This window comes from Terrapene carolina, unplaced genomic scaffold (assembly GCF_002925995.2).
Source record: "Terrapene carolina triunguis isolate 2854851 unplaced genomic scaffold, T_m_triunguis-2.0 Scaffold311, whole genome shotgun sequence".
NCBI lineage: Eukaryota > Metazoa > Chordata > Testudines > Emydidae > Terrapene > Terrapene triunguis.
This window is the reverse complement of record NW_020664662.1, coordinates 12,235-31,338: the sequence shown is the minus strand read 5'-3', so window position 1 is coordinate 31,338 and position 19,104 is coordinate 12,235. Positions and strand designations below refer to the sequence as shown.

General features: G+C 47.3%; 2 protein-coding genes across 2 annotated transcripts; both read left to right on the top strand.

The window, feature by feature from the left end:
• Positions 1–12,288: 12,288 nt before the first annotated feature.
• Positions 12,289–13,242, top strand: LOC112119965 (olfactory receptor 52R1-like). The gene has a single exon (XM_024218866.1). The coding sequence runs from the start codon at positions 12,295–12,297 to the stop codon at positions 13,240–13,242; it is 948 nt and encodes a 315-aa protein (XP_024074634.1). The 5' UTR covers positions 12,289–12,294.
• Positions 13,243–17,846: 4,604 nt separating this feature from the next.
• LOC112119966 (olfactory receptor 52R1-like) lies at positions 17,847–18,794 on the top strand. Its single transcript, XM_024218867.1, has one exon. The coding sequence runs from the start codon at positions 17,847–17,849 to the stop codon at positions 18,792–18,794; it is 948 nt and encodes a 315-aa protein (XP_024074635.1).
• Positions 18,795–19,104: the final 310 nt, after the last annotated feature.

Sequence of the window (19,104 nt, the reverse complement as noted above, 5' to 3'; positions counted from 1 at the left end):
GAATAGCCATTTGCCTGGTGCTCATGGCACTCACGTGGGACGTGGGAAACCTGTGTTTAAGTCCCTGCTCCAAATCAGGTAGTGTAGAAATGTAGGCTTTCTCCCTGTGCCAGGAAAAGGCCTGGGTAGAGACCGTCGAATCGTGGAAGTCAACGAATGGCTACGCAGGTGGTGTCGGAGAGAAGGCTTTGGATTCTTCGACCATGGGATGGTGTTCCAAGAAGGAGGAGTGCTAGGCAGAGACGGGCTCCACCTAATGAAGAGAGGGAAGAGCATCTTCGCCAGCAGGCTGGCTAACCTAGTGAGGAGGGCTTTAAACTAGGTTCACCGGGGGAAGGAGACCAAAGCCCTGAGGTAAGTGGGGAAATGGGATACCGGGAGGAAGCACAAGCAGGAGAGCACAAGAGGGGAGGACTCCTGTCTCATACTGAGAAAGAGGGATGATCGATGAGTTATCTTAAGTGCCTATACACAAATGCAAGAAGCCTGGGAAACAAGCAGGGAGAACTGGAAGTCCTGGCACAGTCAGGGAACTATGATGTGATTGGAATAACAGAGACTTGGTGGGATAACTCACATGACTGGAGTACTGTCATGGATGGATATAAACTGTTCAGGAAGGACAGGCAGGGCAGAAAAGGTGGGGGAGTTGTGTTGTATGTAAAAGAGGAGTATGACTGCTCAGAGCTCCAGTATGAAATTGCAGAAAAACCTGAGAGTCTCTGGATAAAGTTGAGAAGTGTGAGCAACAAGGGTGATGTCGTGGTCGGAGTCTGCTATAGACCACCAGACCAGGGGGATGAGGTGGATGAGACTTTCTTCTGGCAACTAGCAGAAGTTGCTAGATCACAGGCCCTGGTTCTCATGGGAGACTTTAATCATCCTGATATCTGCTGGGAGAGCAATACAGCGGTGCACAGACAATCCAGGAAGTTTTTGGAAAGTGTAGGGGACAATTTCCTGGTGCAAGTGCTGGAGGAACCAAGTAGGGGCAGAGCTCTTCTTGACCTGCTGCTCACAAACAGGGAAGAATTAGTAGGGGAAGCAAAAGTGGATGGGAACCTGGGAGGCAGTGACCATGAGATGGTTGAGTTCAGGATCCTGACACAAGGAAGAAAGGAGAGCAGCAGAATACGGACCCTGGACTTCAGAGAAGCAGACTTTGACTCCCTCAGGGAACAGATGGGCAGGATCCCCTGGGAGAATAACATGAAGGGCAAAGGGGTCCAGGAAAGCTGGCTGTATTTTAAAGAATCCTTATTGCGGTTGCAGGAACAAACCATCCCGATGTGTAGAAAGAACAGTAAGTATGGCAGGCGACCAGCTTGGCTAAACAGTGAAATCCTTGCTGATCTTAAACGCAAAAAAGAAGCTTACAAGAAGTGGAAGATTGGACAAATGACCAGGGAGGAGTATAAAAATATTGCTCAGGCATGCAGGACTGAAATCAGGAAGGCCAAATCACACTTGGAGTTGCAGCTAGCAAGAGATGTTAAGAGTAACAAGAAGGGTTTCTTCAGGTATGTTAGTAACAAGAAGAAAGTCAAGGAAAGTGTGGGCCCCTTACTGAATGAGGGAGGCAACCTAGTGACCGAGGATGTGGAAAAAGCTAATGTACTCAATGCTTTTTTTGCCTCTGTCTTCACGAACAAGGTCAGCTCCCAGACTACTGCACTGGGCAGCACAGCATGGGGAGAAGGTGACCAGCCCTCTGTGGAGAAAGAAGTGGTTCGGGACTATTTAGAAAAACTGGACGAGCACAAGTCCATGGGGCCGGATGCGCTGCATCCAAGGGTGCTTAAGGAGTTGGTGAATGTGATTGCAGAGCCATTGGCCATTATCTTTGAAAACTCATGGCGATCGGGGGTGGTCCCAGATGACTGGAAAAAGGCTAATGTAGTGCCCATCTTTAAAAAGGGGAAGAAGGAGGATCCGGGGAAGTACAGGCCAGGCAGCCTCACCTCAGTCCCTGGAAAAATCATGGAGCAGGTCCTCAAGGAATCAATTCTGAAGCACTTAAAGGAGAGGAAAGTGATCAGGAACAGTCAGCATGGATTCACCAAGGGCAAGTCATGCCTGACTAACCTAATTGCCTTCTATGATGAGATAACTGGCTCTGTGGATGAGGGGAAAGCAATGGATGTGTTATTCCTTGACTTTAGCAAAGCTTTTGATACTGTCTCCCACAGTATTCTTGCCACCAAGTTAAAGAACTATGGCATGGCTGAATGGACTATAAGGTGGATAGAAAGCTGGCTAGATCGTCGGGCTCAACGGGTAGTGATCAACGGCTCCATGTCTAGCTGGCAGCCAGTTTCAAGCGGAGTGCCCCAGGGGTCGGTCCTGGGGCCGGTTTTGTTCAATATCTTCATTAATGATCTGGAGGATGGTGTGGACTGCACTCTCACCAAGTTTGCAGATGACACTAAACTGGGAGGAGTGGTAGATATGCTGGAGGGTAGGGATAGTATACAGAGGGACCTAGACAAATTAGAGGATTGGGCCAAAAGAAACCTGATGAGGTTCAACAAGGACAAGTGCAGAGTCCTGCACTTAGGACGGAAGAATCCCATGCACTATTACAGACTAGGGACCGAATGGCTAGGAAGCAGTTCTGCAGAAAAGCACCCAGGGGTTACAATGGATGAGAAGCTACAGATGAGTCAACAGTGTGCCCTTGTTGCCAAGAAGGCTAACGGCATTTTGGGCTGTATAAGTAGGGGCATTGCCAGCAGATCGAGGGACATGATCGTTCCCCTCTATTCGACATTGGTGAGGCCTCATCTGGAGTACTGTGTCCAGTTTTGGGCCCCACACTACAAGAAGGATGTGGAAAAATTGGAAAGAGTCCAGCGGAGGGCAACAAAAATGATTAGGGGGCTGGAACACATGACTTATGAGGAGAGGCTGATTAAACTGGGATTGTTTAGTCTGCAGAAGAGAAGAGTGAGGGGGGATTTGATAGCTGCTTTCAACTACCTGAAAGGGGGTTCCAAAGAGGATGGATCTAGACTGTTCTCAGTGGTATCTGATGACAGAACAAGGAGTAATGGTCTCAAGTTGCAGTTGGGAGGTTTAGGTTGGATATTAGGAAAAACTTTTTCACTAGGAGGGTGGTGAAGCACTGGAATGGGATACCTAGGGAGGTGGTGGAATCTCCTTCCTTAGAGGTTTTTAAGGCCCGGCTTGACAAAGCCCTGGCTGGGATGATTTAGTTGGGAATTGGTCCTGCTTTGAGCAGGGGGGTGGACTAGATGACCTCCTGAGGTCCCTTCCAACCCTGATATTCTATGATTCTATGATTCTATGACTGGGGGATAGCTAATGTGATGCCAATTTTTAAAAAGGGCTCCAGAGGTGATCCCAGCAATTACAGGCCTGTAAGCCTGACTTCAGTACTGGGCAAACTGGTTGAAACTATAGTAAAGAAGAAAATTGTCAGACATATAGATGAATATAATATTTTGGCAAATACTCAACATTGTCAGACATGTAGATAAACATAATTTGTTTGGGAAGAGTGAAGGGAAATCACGCCTCACCAACATACTAGAATTCTTTGAAGGGGTCAAAAAGCATGTGGATAAGGGGGATCTGGTGGATATAGGGTACTTTGATTTTCAGAAAGCATTTGACAAAGTTCTTCACCAAAGGCTCTTAAGCAAATTAAGCTGCCACAGGATAAGAGGGAAGGTGCTCTCGTGGATTGGTAGCTGGCTAAAAGATAGGAAACAAAGGGTAGGTATAAATGGTCAGTTTTCAGAACGGAGAGAGATAAATAGTGGTGTCCCTCACGGGTCTGTTATGGGACCAGTCCTATTCAACATATAAATGATCTGGAAAAAGGGGTAAACAGCGAGGTGGCAAAATTTGGAGATGAGACAAAATTACTAAAGATAGTTAAGACCTAGGCAGACTGCGAAGTGCTACAAAAGGATCTCTCAAAACTGGGTGAGTGGGTAACAAAATGGCAGATGAAATACATTATGGATAAATGCAAAGTAACAAAAATGATTAGGGGGCTGGAGCACATAATTTAGGAGGACAGGGTAAGGGAACTGGGATTGTTTAGTCTGCAGAAGAGAAGAATGAGGGGGGGATTTTATAGCTGCTTTCAACTACCTGAAAGGGGGTTCCAAAGAGGATGGATCTAGACTGTTCTCAGTGGTGGCAGATGACAGAACAAGAAGCAATGGTCTCAAGTTGCAGTGGGGGAGGTCTAGGTTGGATATTAGGAAACACTATTTCACTAGGAGGGTGGTGAAGCACTGGAATGGGTTACCTAGGGAGGTGGTGGAATCTCCTTCCTTAGAGGTTTTTAAGGTCAGGCTTGACAAAGCCCTGGCTGAGATGATTTAGTTGGGATTAGGTCCTGCTTTGAGCAGGGGTTGGACTAGATGACCCCCTGAGGTCCCTTCCAACTCTGATATTCTATGATTCTATTATTCTAATGCACATTGGAAAACATAATCCCAATTATACATATAAAATGATGGGGTTTAAATTAGCTGTTACCACTCAAGAAAGAGATCTTGGAGTCATTGTGGATAGTTCTCTGAAAACATCCACTCAATGTGCAGCAGCAGTCAAAAAAGCAAACAGAATGCTGGGAATAATTAAGAAAGGGATAGATAATAGGAGAGAAAATATCATGTTGCCTCTATAAAAATCCATGGTACGCCCACATCTTGAATACTGCATGCAGATGTGGTTGCCCCATCTCAAAAATATATATATTGGAATTGGAAAAGGTTCAGAAAAGAGCGACAAAAAGGATTAGGGGTATGGAAAGTCTTCCGTATGAGGAGAGGTTAATAAGACTGGGACTTTTCAGCTTGGAAAAGAGACGACTAACGGGAGATATGATTGAGGTCTATAAAATCATGAATAGTGTAGAGAAAGTAGATAAGGAAGTGTTGTTTACTATTTCTCATAACAAAAGAACTAGGAGTGAATCCAAGTTGACTGTTCCTGATCACCTTCCTCTCTTCTAAGTTCTTCAAAATGGTTTCCTTGAGGACCTGCTCCATGATTTTTCCAGGGACTGAGATGAGGCTGACCAGTCTATAGTTCCCCAGGTCCTCCCTCTTCCCTTTTTTAAAGGTGGGCATTACATTAGCCTTTTTCCAGTCATCCGGGACCACCCCCGATCACCATGAGTTTTCAAAGATAATGGCCAATGGCTCTGCAATCACTTCAGCCAATTCCCTCAGCACCCTCAGATGAATTAGATCTGGACCCATGGACTTGTGCATATCCAGCTTTTCTAAATAGTCCTTAACCTGTTCTTTCACCACTGAGGGCTCCTTACCTCCTCCCCATACTGTGTTGCCCAGGAGAGCAGTATGGGAGCTGACCTTGTCTGTGAAGACTGAGGCAAAAAAGCATTGAGTACATCAGCTTTTTCCACATCCTGTGTCATTAGGTTGCCTCAGCCATTCATTAAGGGTCCCACACTTTCCCTGACCCTTTACTTGTTGCTAACGTACCTGTACAAACCCTTCTTGTTACCCTTCACAGCCCTTGCTAGCTGCAACTCCAGCTGTGTTTTGGACTGGATTAGTGTTTGCACTGGATTTGTTCTCTCCCTCTTGGTTCATTTCTTCCCATGTGGAATTGAAATCTAATGTTCCAGGCTGAGTCAGTCTTTCCAGGAGTGCTCCAGCTGGAGGACACTTGGATTCCCACAGCTGAACTCTCTGCCTGCTCATCTGGCTAATCTGGGTATTTCTCCAGTGAGGAGCACCTGGGTTATTAAGCACTGACATGAGACTGAATGAATTCTCCTGCAAAGGGCAACAGAAGTGCCGTGTCCACCTGTATTAAAGTTACTAACACTCTATAGCTGGCAAGCATGGTTTGACCTTCAACTGTAGCTGAAGGCAAAGGAGGGGGAGGCCATGATTTGGCTGCATTATTGTGCTGATTATTTCTGATCATTATTTGTGTTGTAGAAGCCTCCAGAGGCCCCGCTCCTGTTCAGGGCCCCTTGTGCTGGGCAATTTGCAAACACAGAAGGAGAAACAGACCCTGCCGCAAAGAGCTTATCAATCAAATTAATACAAGTCACAGCTACTGTGTGCAACAAACCAGAAAGCGGGTAGGTGGGTAGATGGGGGAGTAGCAGCACTAAGAATGGGTGGTTACAGAGGCTGCTGGGTGGGGGTGAGACAGCTGAAACGCACAGCCCTGCCCTGGCTGTTAGAAGAATGTCCTGGGCCTTTAAGAGCAGATCACGTGTTCAGGGAACTAGACTGGGGTGAGCGAGAACGGGCCATTGAGTGGCGGCTGCACCGGACACACAGCTGGGAGCGCGTGGCTCTCCATTAGCTTTTGTTACTCTGCTTTAGTTCTAATCACGCCTTCCTTCGAGTGCAGACTGAGCCTCCGTCTCATGAATTCCCAGGACAACCCCTGGTACCAAAGGGGAAACCAGAGGAGAGGGCAGAGGTAACAGGGCTGTGGTGAAGGAACGAAGGATCCATCCTGGAGATGGAACAACTGAAACCCCCCAAGGACTTGAAACTCTCAGGTAATGCAGCAGACTCCGGGAAGAGATTCAGGCAGAGTTTTGAGATGTATCTATTCAAGCAGCTGGGTTTGGTGAGAAAGGAGACCAGCAGAACAAAGCAATCTTCTTAAACAGTGCAGGACTTTAGGCAGTGGACGGCTTTACTAGCATGCAACTCAGGCTTTGTCTACACTAGCACTTTTGTCGGTAAAACTTTTCTCTGCCAGGGTTGTTAAAAAAACACACTCCTGACCGAGAAAAGTTTCACTGACAAAAGCGCAGGTGTGGACAGCCCCATGTTGGCAGGAGATGCTCTCCAGCCGACACAGCTCCTGCCGCACAGTAGGGGTGGTTTAATTATGATGGCAGGGAGCTCTATCCTGCCAGCATAGAGCGGCTACACAGCAGACCTTGCCGTGGCGCAGCTGCTGCAGTACATTTGTGCTGCTGTGAGGTGTGTAGTGTAGACATAGCCCCAGTGAGGCAGAGAGAGCAGGTTATTGCACACCTTACAGAAATGTGAAGAGCCTTGTGTAGCGCAAAAGAGCAAAACATTTGAAAGAGCGTCACTCCTTAGAGCAAAAAGAACAGGAGTACTTGTGGCACCTTAGAGACTAACAAATTTATTTGAGCATAAGCTTTCGTGGGCTAAAACCCACTTCATCGGATGCATGGAGTGGAAAATACAGTAGGAAGATATATATACACAGAGGACATGAAAAAATGGGTGCTGATAATAGCCCACCTTAACTGATTAGTCTCATTATAGTTGTATGGCAACACCCATTTTTTCATGTCCTCTGTGTATATATATATATCTCTTCCTACTGTATTTTTCACTGCATGCATCCGATGAAATGGGTTTTAGCCCACGAAAGCTTATGCTCAAATAAATTTAGAATCATAGAATCATAGAATTTGAGGGTTGGAAGGGACCTCAGGAGGTATCTAGTCCAACCCCTGCTCAAAGCAGGACCAATTCCCAACTAAATCATCCCAGCCAGGGCTTTGTCAAGCCGGGCCTTAAAAACCTCCAAGGAAGGAGCCTCCACCACCTCCCTAGGTAACGCATTCCAGTGCTTCACCACCATCCTAGTGAAATAGTGTTTCCTAATATCCAACCTAGACCTCCCCCACTGCAACTTGAGACCATTGCTCCTTGTTCTGTCTCTAAGGTGCCACAAGTACTCCTGTTCTTTTTGGTGATACAGACTAACACGGCTACTGCTCTGAAACCTGACACCTTAGAGCGTCATCACCTTTGAGCGTCACACACACCCAACATCACAAACTTTGCACTGGATACCACACAATCAAATAATGATGAATATGGGTATACAGGATGTTCCCCCGAGTTACAGAGCGTCACAGATGTGTTGGCAGATTTCTGAGTGACAGTGGAAGTGAAGTCCCGGAGTTCACACCTCACAGGAGCGGGGAGCTCACAACCTCCAGCTAGTTCTGTAAACCTCAGATTCACCTTGAGAGGGTGGTGAAGGCTCAGGCTCCCTCTTCCAGCCTGTCCTCTGAATCCCACCAATGAACAGTCCTCGCCAGAGCGGGAGTCCATTTCCCTCTTGGTGTGACGGAGAGACCGTGGTAATGGCAGGGAAGTCAGGATGCCTGAGTGGGGTCTGTCATCTTGCCACCCAATCTCTGTAAGACCTCGGCCAAATAATGTCTCCTCGTGCCTCAGTTTACCTATCTGATTAATGGGGCTATGGTCATAGTGACTTTCCTTTGCTTTTGAACATGCTTCAATGAAAGGTGCTCCACAGTATGATCATAGTTACTGGTGAGAATTACTGATCTCTGATCCCTTAGTAACAGCACTGTGTGCCTGCAGAAAGTGCCTGTGTCTCCCCTCAGGCATCTTTCTATAGATCTGTCTGTCTAGTTTCTTCCCATCCTGTCTAGGAATTTACAGGGTATCAGACCCGATGGATGTTTAAGCATTAGCCCTAGTTTTCCTAATTATCAACTATAATTTTTAAATATACACAAATGCACAGAGCAGCCAATTCCTCTCTAACTCAGCACAGAGCCCCAGAGTTCTCATCTCCCTTTGGGAAGGAATCATAATTACTGTTTACTCCTACAGCTGGATAAAGAACACACAAGCCCAGCCTGTTTACATTCAGATGCTCGCTTATCCACTAGAGGCTGAGCGAACCCCCCTGGGATTGCACAGAGCTATATTATAAATGGAGCACACCCCTGTGTCGGCTCTCGACGTGGGATGTTGCTGCAGATGCTGGGGCGAGAGAGGTGTGGGACACGGCTACCTGAGGGGGATTCCCAGGGAAGATGCTTCCATCTCAGAATTCACAGGTACCCTTGTCTTGCTGTGGAGTTCAACTGCTCAACAAACCCAGTGCATCGTGGGTATGATGGAATAAATAATAGGTCTGTGGTCCTTTTTCCTCTGCACAGCCATTAAACATCCAAGGGCCTTTGCCACAGGGGATGAGTTTGACTCAGTATCATCAGCTAAAATGTCCCTCTTTGCTGTGCCTTCCTGGGATGATGGCCTCCAGCCACAAGGTGGCTGCATTTCAGTGCCACAGTGGATCCTTCAGGATGTACAATACAAGGCTAAATTGTGAGGCCGTGGCCCGTAGTTTTCCAGTGCCCCACTGAGGCAAATCTCCTGTTGGAGTAAGAACTCAGTAAAGACCTCAGGGGCCAGCTGTGTGTCAATGCACAGACACTGTCACCTCCTCCTCTTGCATTTCAGGGCTCTGGCTGTTAACGGGGGAGGGAGGGCCTGTTACTTGACTTTTATCTCCATGGAGCTGCTTGGGCTCCTCACTCGAACAATTATATGAATTTTCCATCATGGGCAACACATTTTTTCTCCTAGCTTAATTTGAGAAGTCGGCTCAAACGTTATGCCGGAAATGCAAAAAGAAATTCAGCTGGAAGCAGACAAACAGCATGTGAAATTTCAGTCCAAATGCTTAAAGTTTGGCAAACTTGTAAGCAACTGAAAATGAGGTCTCCTAATGGAAGGTGTCAGACAGCCTTATCTAACGGTGATGCCACCAGCACCACCTACAATAAAAAAATAAAAATATATGGAGATATACCTATTTCATAGAACTGGAAGGGACCCCAAAATGTCATGGAGTCCAGCCCCCTGCCTTCACTAGTAGGACCGAGTACTGATTTTTCCCCAGATCGCTAAGTGGCCCTCTCAAGGATTAAACTCACAACGCTGGGTTTAGCAGGCCAATGCTCAAACCCTCCCAAACCATTTGTGAATCCCATTCAGCTAAACTCTTTGCTCCAGTAACGTCTCTGGTAAGAAGTTCCACAGGCTAAATATGAATCATATAAACAATTTTCTCTTTTCAGTGTTATATGCTCAGACTTTCAATGGAATTCAATGTTCCCTTTCTTGTGTGTTGTGAGACAGAGTAAATATAAATGCCTGACCCACTTTCTTTATTGATACATTCATAGGGTTAGAAGGGACCATTAGATCATCCAGTCTAAATTCCCGTATAACAAAAGGCATTCAATTTCACCCAGTTACCCCTGTATTGAGCCCAATGACTTGTGTTTGACTAAGTCCTGGTCTACACCTGGATTTTATATCATAGAATGCTAGAGTCAAAGGGTGAGAAGGAACCGCCAGGGTTAGCTAATCTAACCTCCTGTCAAGATACAGGATTTGTTGTGTCTAAGCCATGCAGGTCAGATGACTGTCCAGCCTCCTGTTGAAAACCTGCAGTAAAGGAGCCTCCACCATTTCCCGAGGCGTATGTTCTATTCTCCTCCTGTTCTTACAGTTAGGAAGTTTATCCTGAGATTTAATCTAAATCTGTTTTGCTGTAGTTTGAGCCCATTGCCTCTTTTCCTGCCCTCTGTGGCAAGAGTGAACAACTTTTCTTCATCTTTTTTATGGAAGCCTTTATCAAAGAAGGCTGCCATGTCCTCCTCAATCTCCTCTTTTCCAAACTAAACATACCCAGTTCCTTCAGGCTTTGCTAATATGGCTTGAATTCTCTCCCTTTCATCATTTTTGTCGCTTGCCTCTGGTCATTTTCAGATTCTCTACATCCTTCCTATACGACTGGTGACCAAAATTAGACACAGTACTCCAGCTGAGTCCTAACCAGTACCCAGTACAGCGGCACTATCACCTCCTTTGACTTGCATGATATGCCTCTGCTAATGCATCCAAAAATTACATTTGCTTTTTTTTGCAACGGCAAAACAATCTACACCTCTGAGAGCTGTAGCTATATCAACCTCACCCAGATATAATTGGCAGGGGGTTGATGGAAGAATTTTTCTATCCACTTAGCTACCACCTCTTGGAGAGGTAGATTACCTACGCCAATGCGAGAACCCCTGCCATTGGTGTATGTAGTGTCTACACTGAAGCGATAAGGCAGCTCCACAGTAGCATTTTCAGTGTGAACAAGTCCTCAAGCAGAAAAAAACATCTAGTCTAGATCTACAGACATGCAGAGTTGGAGAATCAACCACTTTCCTTTACAGTTTGTTCCAAATGTTAATCACCCTCAGGGCTAAAAATTTGGCCCTTATTTCCAGTTGGTATTTGTCTGGCTTCATCTTTCAGTCATTGGGCTTTGCTCTGCCTTTCTCCACTAGATGAAAGAGACAGTTTTTTTTTTGTGTGTGTGTATATATATATTTATCTATTGCTTCCCCCCACCCCCAAACTGCTGCCTTCACTTTGCCGCTGAACAGGGTTTTTTAGCCAAAGTTGTCTACACTCTTAACTGTGGAATTGTGGCTTCTGAGCTATCTAATAAACTCTTCGTAAAGAGTCATTCTCTCGACATTTCTCCTCCCAATCAGTTTTGCTGACAATTTGCTTCAGCTTAGCAGAATTAGCCCTTTTGAAACACAAAGTTTCCATAGATATTACTGGTTGGGAACTGTTCTCTCTTTGTAATCAGTTCCAAACTTTATTTTCCTCTCGCCTATCATAAGCCCCCTTCTTTGTCTGTTCTCTAAACTAAACAGGCCCAAACTTTTCAGTCCGCAGATGGCAGCCTCCCCCATTCTCACAGCCTGTCTCAGAAATCCCTATTCTATCTGCTATATTCTTTATACAGACTGGGTGACCAAAACTGAGCACATGTCCATAGCAGGGTATTCTCCATCCCATTCCTTAGGCATCTGAACATAGTCTTTGTTTTGGCCACTGATGCGAATGAGCTGGTGTTTCCGTTAAGCTGCTATCAATGACGCCCAGGTCTTTCCCCTGAGGTGTGTTCCAGTTGGGATGTTTCCCTCTGGTACATGCTTTCTCAAATCTTTGTTTTGTTTTTTTTCCCACTCTTAGATTTTAAGCAACCGAGTGAATGGGGAACTCCCTCTAGCATGGACTCTCTAGCCTGGGTTTCATTCCATTAAGGAACAGTGATGGATAACCAGCATCCACACTCATGTTTCCTGCTGCTGCCTATTAAGGTTTCCCACACCATGATGTGTAGGAATTATTATTGCATGAAGCACCATAAAATATGGAATTGGCCTTAGTAGTATCAGTTGTTCATAATTCATTTCTCTGAATAGTGAAAATGTCATTTTTCAGTGTTTGAAGAGAGACCAATCTGCTCCCCCCATCAGAACAGCCTCCAGCAGTACATTTAATGTCTCCAATTAACATTGTCTTTCCTTCCAGGCATTTTCAGTGCGACCATCACCCTAGACCCTGGTCACATACAGGAAGTCAGAGGAATGAACGGTACATGCAGGAGACACAGTTCTGCCTCAGAGTTGGACACCGTCTCCTTTGCTTCATGTCAGATTCCAACACAACCGACTTCACCAACCCCTCCACCTTCATCCTGCTGGGCATTCCTGGCCTGGAGATGGTGCATTTGTGGATCTCCATCCCGTTCTGTGCCATGTACGCCATAGCCATTTTGGGAAACTCCACCATACTGTTCATTGTGAAGAGGGAGACGAGCCTCCATGTGCCCATGTATTATTTCCTCTGCATGCTGTCCGTCACCGACCTGGTCCTGTCCACGTCCACACTGCCCAAAATGCTGAGTATCTTCTGGTTTAATTCAAGGGAGATCGATTTCCGTGCCTGCATCACCCAGATGTACTTCATTCACTGCTTCTCAGTGATGGAGTCTGGGAACTTTGTGGCCATGGCCTTGGATCGCTATGTGGCCATCTGTGATCCGCTGAGACATTCCACCATCCTGACAAACCCTATGGTGGCCAAGATCGGCCTGGCCGTGGTGCTGCGCAGTGGCATGCTCGCACTGCCCTTTCCCTTCCTAGCGAGAAGGTGGCCATATTGTACAACCAACATTATCCCCCAATCGTATTGCGAGCACATAGCCGTGGTGAAGCTGGCCTGCGCCGACATCCACATCAGTAGTTACTATGGTCTCTTTGTGGTATTCTCTCTGATTGGACTAGATGTGTCTTTTATTGCCGTGTCCTACACCCAGATCCTCTGGGCTATCTTCCACCTCCCCACAAAGGATGCCCGGCTAAAGACATTTGGGACCTGCGGCTCCCACCTCTGTGTCATCTTAGCCTTTTACATACCAGCTCTCTTCTCCTTTCTCACACACCGGTATGGCCACAATGTGCCCCTGCATTTCCATGTTCTCATTGCCAACATGTATATCCTGGTGCCCCCTATGTTAAACCCCATCATCTATGGGGTAAGGACCAAAAGGATCCAGGGCAGGCTACTCCAGCTCTTTACTCATAAAGGGACCTGAAGTTTTCTGCTTGTGCTCTGGCTCTCAGTCCAAGCTCCATGCACAGCTGGCTGGCAATGTTGTGCTGGGCCCTCTTCCCTGAATCACTTACTGATCAGTCAAAAAGATATTAAATGCTTTACCGATCTTACTGTGCTGTGTCAGTGTGACAAACTGGGGAATCGGTCTATGTACAATTCATTGGGTTGCCACCTTTCTAATTGCTGGTAACTGCACCCCCGAAACCCCTCCCCTTACTCCACCTCTTCTTCCAAGGCTCTGCCCCTGCTCTGCCCCTATTAGATGCCCCTCTCCTCCCCTCCCCCTGTCACTCACTGGATCATTTCCACCTCCCTCCCCCCATCCTCAGCTGCAAGGGAGACATTTCAGATTTTGTTACTGTGGCTGAACTTTGACCATGATTCCAGGGGCTTCTTGTGCTCTTGAAATCTCTTGGGTTTTGGCAGATAACTTAGCAATTAGCATTGTATCTAATTCATATATAAAAGAAAGAAAGAGAAATAAGTATTAGACCCGTTGAGCTCTAATACTAAAGTGTTCTGACATCTTGTGGCAAGTTACTTAAAGGACACTGGTTAGGTTTAAAATTTTAATGTATATTCTTATGTAACCCCTTTGGGGTTTAGAGAGCATGGCCCCTTTAAATCTTTTTCCTAGCGGGGAGGGGAAGAGTGAGAAAAAAGGAGGGAAACTCCAGGGTGTGGGGCTGGAGATGGGAGGGAGAGAGCAGCGCGGAGGCCCTGGCAAAAGAAGCAGCAGAGAACCTGTCCGAGGCCTGAGACGGACAGGGCCGATCGGGGACAGCCCAGGACAGGAGCCAGGAGCAGCACTGCGCCAGGGAGGAATCGCCCAAGAAGGACAGGCCGGAGCTGGACCCAGTATCCCGGCTGCCCAGAGCTGCATGGGGCTGTGAGTACTGGGGCTTGGGACTCTGCATTGGGGACGAGGAGGGAGGCTGTAGCTAGTTAAGTGAGGAGGTGGTCGCTCTGTGTGGCTTTGCAGAGAGCAGCAGAAGAGGGCACCGGAGGGGTTTGTTGGGGGAAAGTTCACTGGCGCCGAAGACAACCAGGAGCACCCAAGACTCACCACTGGACTGGAACTTTGCTCAGGACTCCTGACCTCTGTGTGCAGACACATTGCTCGGTGTCTGCCCTTCCAGACTGTGCTACCACCGGGCCTGTGGGGCCTTGGCTTGGATGCAACCTTGGTCTACTGCTCCCCCTATATTTCCCCTGGTTGTGTTTCTCCTCTCATCCCTCTGCAAATAAATATTTCCCTTGTTTTATCCACTGTACTTTTCCTGTGGGTGGGTGTGTTCACTCTGGGGGGTTTGGAATAGGTGCCCCTGGGGTGGAAGGGATTTCTCCTGCTGCATTCCTGCGCACGCCTTCTCTTGGCCAGAGCTGCCTGCAGAGCAGACTCCATCTTGGCCACGAGGGCGCTAAAGTTACTCTTACTTTCTTACTAACTGTATACAGAGAGTGACCCCATCAGGACTCCTGGGTTCTATCTCAGTTCTAGGAGGGCAGTGGGGTCTAGTAGGTTATGGCAGGCGACAGATACATCTGGGGTCTGTATAAGAACATCAGAATGACTATACTGGGTAAGACTAATGGTCCATCTAGTCCAGTATTCTGTCTTCCATCTGTGGCCAATGCCAAGTGCTTCAGAGGGAATGAACAGAACAGGGTAATCATCAAGTGATTCATGCCCTGTCACCCACTCCCAGTTTCTGGCAAACAGCGGCTTGGGACACCATCTCTGCCCATCCTGGCTATTAGCCACTGGTGGACCTATCCTCCATGAACTAATCTGGTTCTTATTGGACCCACGTTATAGTTTTAGCCTTGGCAACATCCGGTGGCAAAAAGTTACACAGGTTGACTGTGCTTTAAATAATGCTTCCTATTAATTTCATTGTGTGACCCCTCGTTATGTGTTTTGTGAAGGAGTACAGAGCGTCACACATGTGTTGGCAGGTTTCTGAGTGAGAGCAGAAGTGGAGTCCCAGAGTTCACACCTCACAAGAGCGGGGAGCTCACAACCTCCAGCTAGTTCTGAAAACCTCAGGGCTAGTCTACACTTACCGGTTAGTTCGACGGCTGCGGATCGAAGTTCCGAGTTCGATTTATCGCGTCTGGTCTGGACGCGATAAATCGAACCAGGAAGTGATCCCCGTCGACTGCGGTACTCCAGCTCAGCGAGAGGAGTACCGCGAAGTCGACGGGAAGCCTGCCTGCCGCGTGTGGACCGCGTCTGAACCGCGGTAAGGTCGAAGTAAGGTATGTCCAATTCAGCTACGTTATTCACGTAGCTGAATTTGCGTACCTTACTTCGATTTGGGGGGTAAGTGTAGACCAGCCCTCAGATTCACCTTGAGAGGATGGCGAAGGCTCAGGCTCCCTCTTCCAGCCTTTCCTCTGCATCCCTCCCAATGAACAGTCCCTGCCAGAGCAGTAGTCGATTTCCTTCTGGCATGACAGAGAGATCATGGTTACGTCAGGGAAGTCAGGACGCCTGGGTTCTGTCTGTCATCCTGCCACTCAATCTCTGTGTGACCTCGGCCAAATAACATCTCCCTGTGCCTCAGTTTACCCATCTGTTTAATGGGGCTATGGTCATAGTGACTTTCTTTTGCTAGGTGTTTTGAAGATCCTTCAATGAAAGGTGCTGCACAGTATAATGATAGTTACTGGGGAGAATTGCTGATCTCTGATCCCTTAGTAACAGCACCGTGTGCCTGCAGAAAGTGCTGGTGTCTCCCCTCAGGCATCTTTCTATAGATCTGTCTGTCTAATATCTACCATTGCTCCTGGGATTTTACAGGGTATCAGACCCAATGGAGTTTTAAGAATTATCCCTAGTTTTCCTACTTATCAACTATAATTTGTAAATATACACAAATGCCCAGAGCAGCCAATTCCTCTCTGACTCAGCACAGAGCCCCAGAGTTCTCATCTCCCTTTAGGAAGGTCCCTTAATTACTGTTTACTCCTAAAGCTGGACAAAGAACACAGAAACCCAGACAGGCTTGTCTCCAGCCTGTTTACATTCAGATGCTCGCTTATCTGCTAGAGGCTGAGTGAACCCCCCTGGGATTGCACAGAGCTATATTATAAACAGTGCACACCCCTGTGTCGGCTCTTGGCGTGGGATGTTGCTGCACATGCTGGGGTGAGAGAGGTGTGGGACACGGCTACCTGAGGGGGATTCCCAGGGAAGACGCTTCCATCTCAATATTCACAGGTACCCATGTCTTGCTGAGGAGCTCACCTGCTAAACAAACCCAGTGCAATGTGGGCATGATGGGATAAATAATAGGACTGTGGTCCTTTTTGCTCTGTACAGCTATTAAACATCCAAGGGCCTTTGCCACAGGGGGTGAGTTTGCCTCAGTATAACGGGCTGAAATGTCCCTCTTTGCTGGGCTCTCTGGGCGGATGGCCTCCAGCCCCAGGGTCACTGCATTTCAGTGTCACAGTGGATCCTTCAGGATGTACAATACAAGGCCAAATTCTGAGGCCCTTGCCCATAGTTTACCCAGGCCCCACTGAGGTAAAACTCCCCTTGGAGTAAGAACTGAGTAAAGACCTCAGGAGCCATCTGTGTGTTAATACAGAGACACGGTCACATCCTCCTCTTGCATTTCAGGGCTCTGGTTGTTAACGGGGGAGCGGGGGCTGTTAACTGACTTTTATCTTCATGGAGCTGCTTGGGCTCCTCACTCGAACAATTATAATAATTTTTCAACCCGGCAACACATCTTTTCTCCTAGCTTCATTTGAGAAGTTGGCTCAAATGTTATGTTGGAAATGAAAAAACAAATCAGCTGGAAGCAGACAAACAGCATGTGAAATTTCAGTCGAAATGCTTAAAGTTTGGCAAACTTTATTTTCCTCTCCTCTATCATAAGAGTCCTTCTTTATCTCGTCTCTTAACTAAACAGGCCCAGACTTTTCAGTCCGCATATGGCAGCCTCCCCAATTCTCATAGCCTGTCTCAGAAATCCCCTTTCTATCCGCTATATCCTTTATAGAGACTGAGTGACCAAAACGGAGCACATGTCCAGAGCAAGGTATTCTCCATCCCATTCCTTAGGCATCCGAATTTGTCTTTGTTTTGGCCACTGCTGCGAATGAGCCAGTGTTTCCTTTAAGCTGCTATCGATGACTCCCAGGTCTTTCCCCTGATGTGTGTTCTAGTTGGGATGTTTCCCTCGGGTACATGTTTTTTTTTAATCCACGCTCATGTTTCCTGCTGGTGTCTATTAATGTTTCCAACAACAGAACATGTAGCAATTATTGTCACATAGAGCACCATAAAATATGGAATTGGCATTAGTAGGGTCATTTTTTCATAATTCATTTATCTGAATAATGAACATGTCATTTTTCTGTGTGTGAAGAGAGGACAATCTGCTTCACCCATGAGAACAGCCTCCAGTAGTACATGTAATGTCTCATATTAACATTGTCTCTCAATCCAGGAATTTGCACTGCGACCATCATGCTAGACCCTGGGCACATACAGTAAGTCCGGGGAACGTACGGTACATGCAGGAGACACCGTTCTGCCTCAGAGTTGGACACCTTCTCCCCTACTCCATGTCAGATTCCAACACAACCGATTTCACTAACCCCTCCACCTTCATCCTGCTGGGCATTCCTGGGCTGGAGGTGTCCCATATCTGGCTCTCCATCCCCTTCTGTGCAATGTACACCATAGCCATCTTGGGGAACTTCACCATCCTGTTCATTGTGAAGAGGGAGACGAGCCTCCATGGGCCCATGTATTATTTCCTCTGCATGCTGGCCGTCACTGACCTGGTCCTGTCCACGTCCATCCTGCCTAAAACGCTGACCATCTTCTGGTTCAATTCCAGGGAGATTGATTTCAGTGCCTGCCTCACCCAGATGTACTTTATTCACTGCTTTTCAGCAATTGAGTCTGGGATCTTCGTGGCCATGGGTTTGGATCGCTATGTGGCCATCTGTGATCCCCTGAAACATTCCACCATCCTGACAAACCATGTGGTGGCCAAGATCGGCCTGGCCGTGGTGCTGCGCAGTGGCATGCTCGCACTACCCTATCCCTTCCTAGCGAGAAGGTGGCCATATTGTACAACCAACATTATCCCCCAATCGTATTGCGAGCACATAGCCGTGGTGAAGCTGGCTTGCACCGACATCCGCATCAGTAGTTACTATGGTCTCTTTGTGGTATTCTCTGTGATTGGACTGGATGTGTTTTTTATTGCCGTGTCCTATACCCAGATCCTCAGGGCCATTTTTAACCTCCCCACAAAGGATGCCCGGCTCAAGACTTTTGGGACCTGTGGCTCCCACCTCTTTGTCATCTTAGCCTTTTACATCCCAGCTCTCTTCTCTTTCCTCACGCACTGGTTTGGCCACAGTGTGCCCTTGCATTTCCACGTTCTCATGGCCAACATGTACCTCCTGGTGCCCCCCATGCTAAATCCTATCATCTATGGGGTGAGGATCAAACAGATCCGGGACAGGCTGCTCCAGTTTTTTACTGATAAAGGGACCTAAAAGTTTTCTCCTTGTGCTCTGGCTTTCAGGCCGAGCTCCTTGCACAGCTGGCTGGTGATGTGGTGCTGGGCCCTCTTCTCTAAATCACTCACTGAGCAGTCAAAAGGACATTAAATCCTTTCCTGATCTCACTGTGCTGTGTCAGTGTGACAAACTAGGGAATTGGTCTATGTACAATTCACTGGGTTTTCACCTTTCTAATTGCTGGTAACTGCATCCCCGAAACCCCTCCCCTCACTCCACCTCTTCAGCCAAGGCTGTGCCCCTGCTCTGCCTCTTCTCCCCAAGATCCCGCCCCATCAGTTGCTCC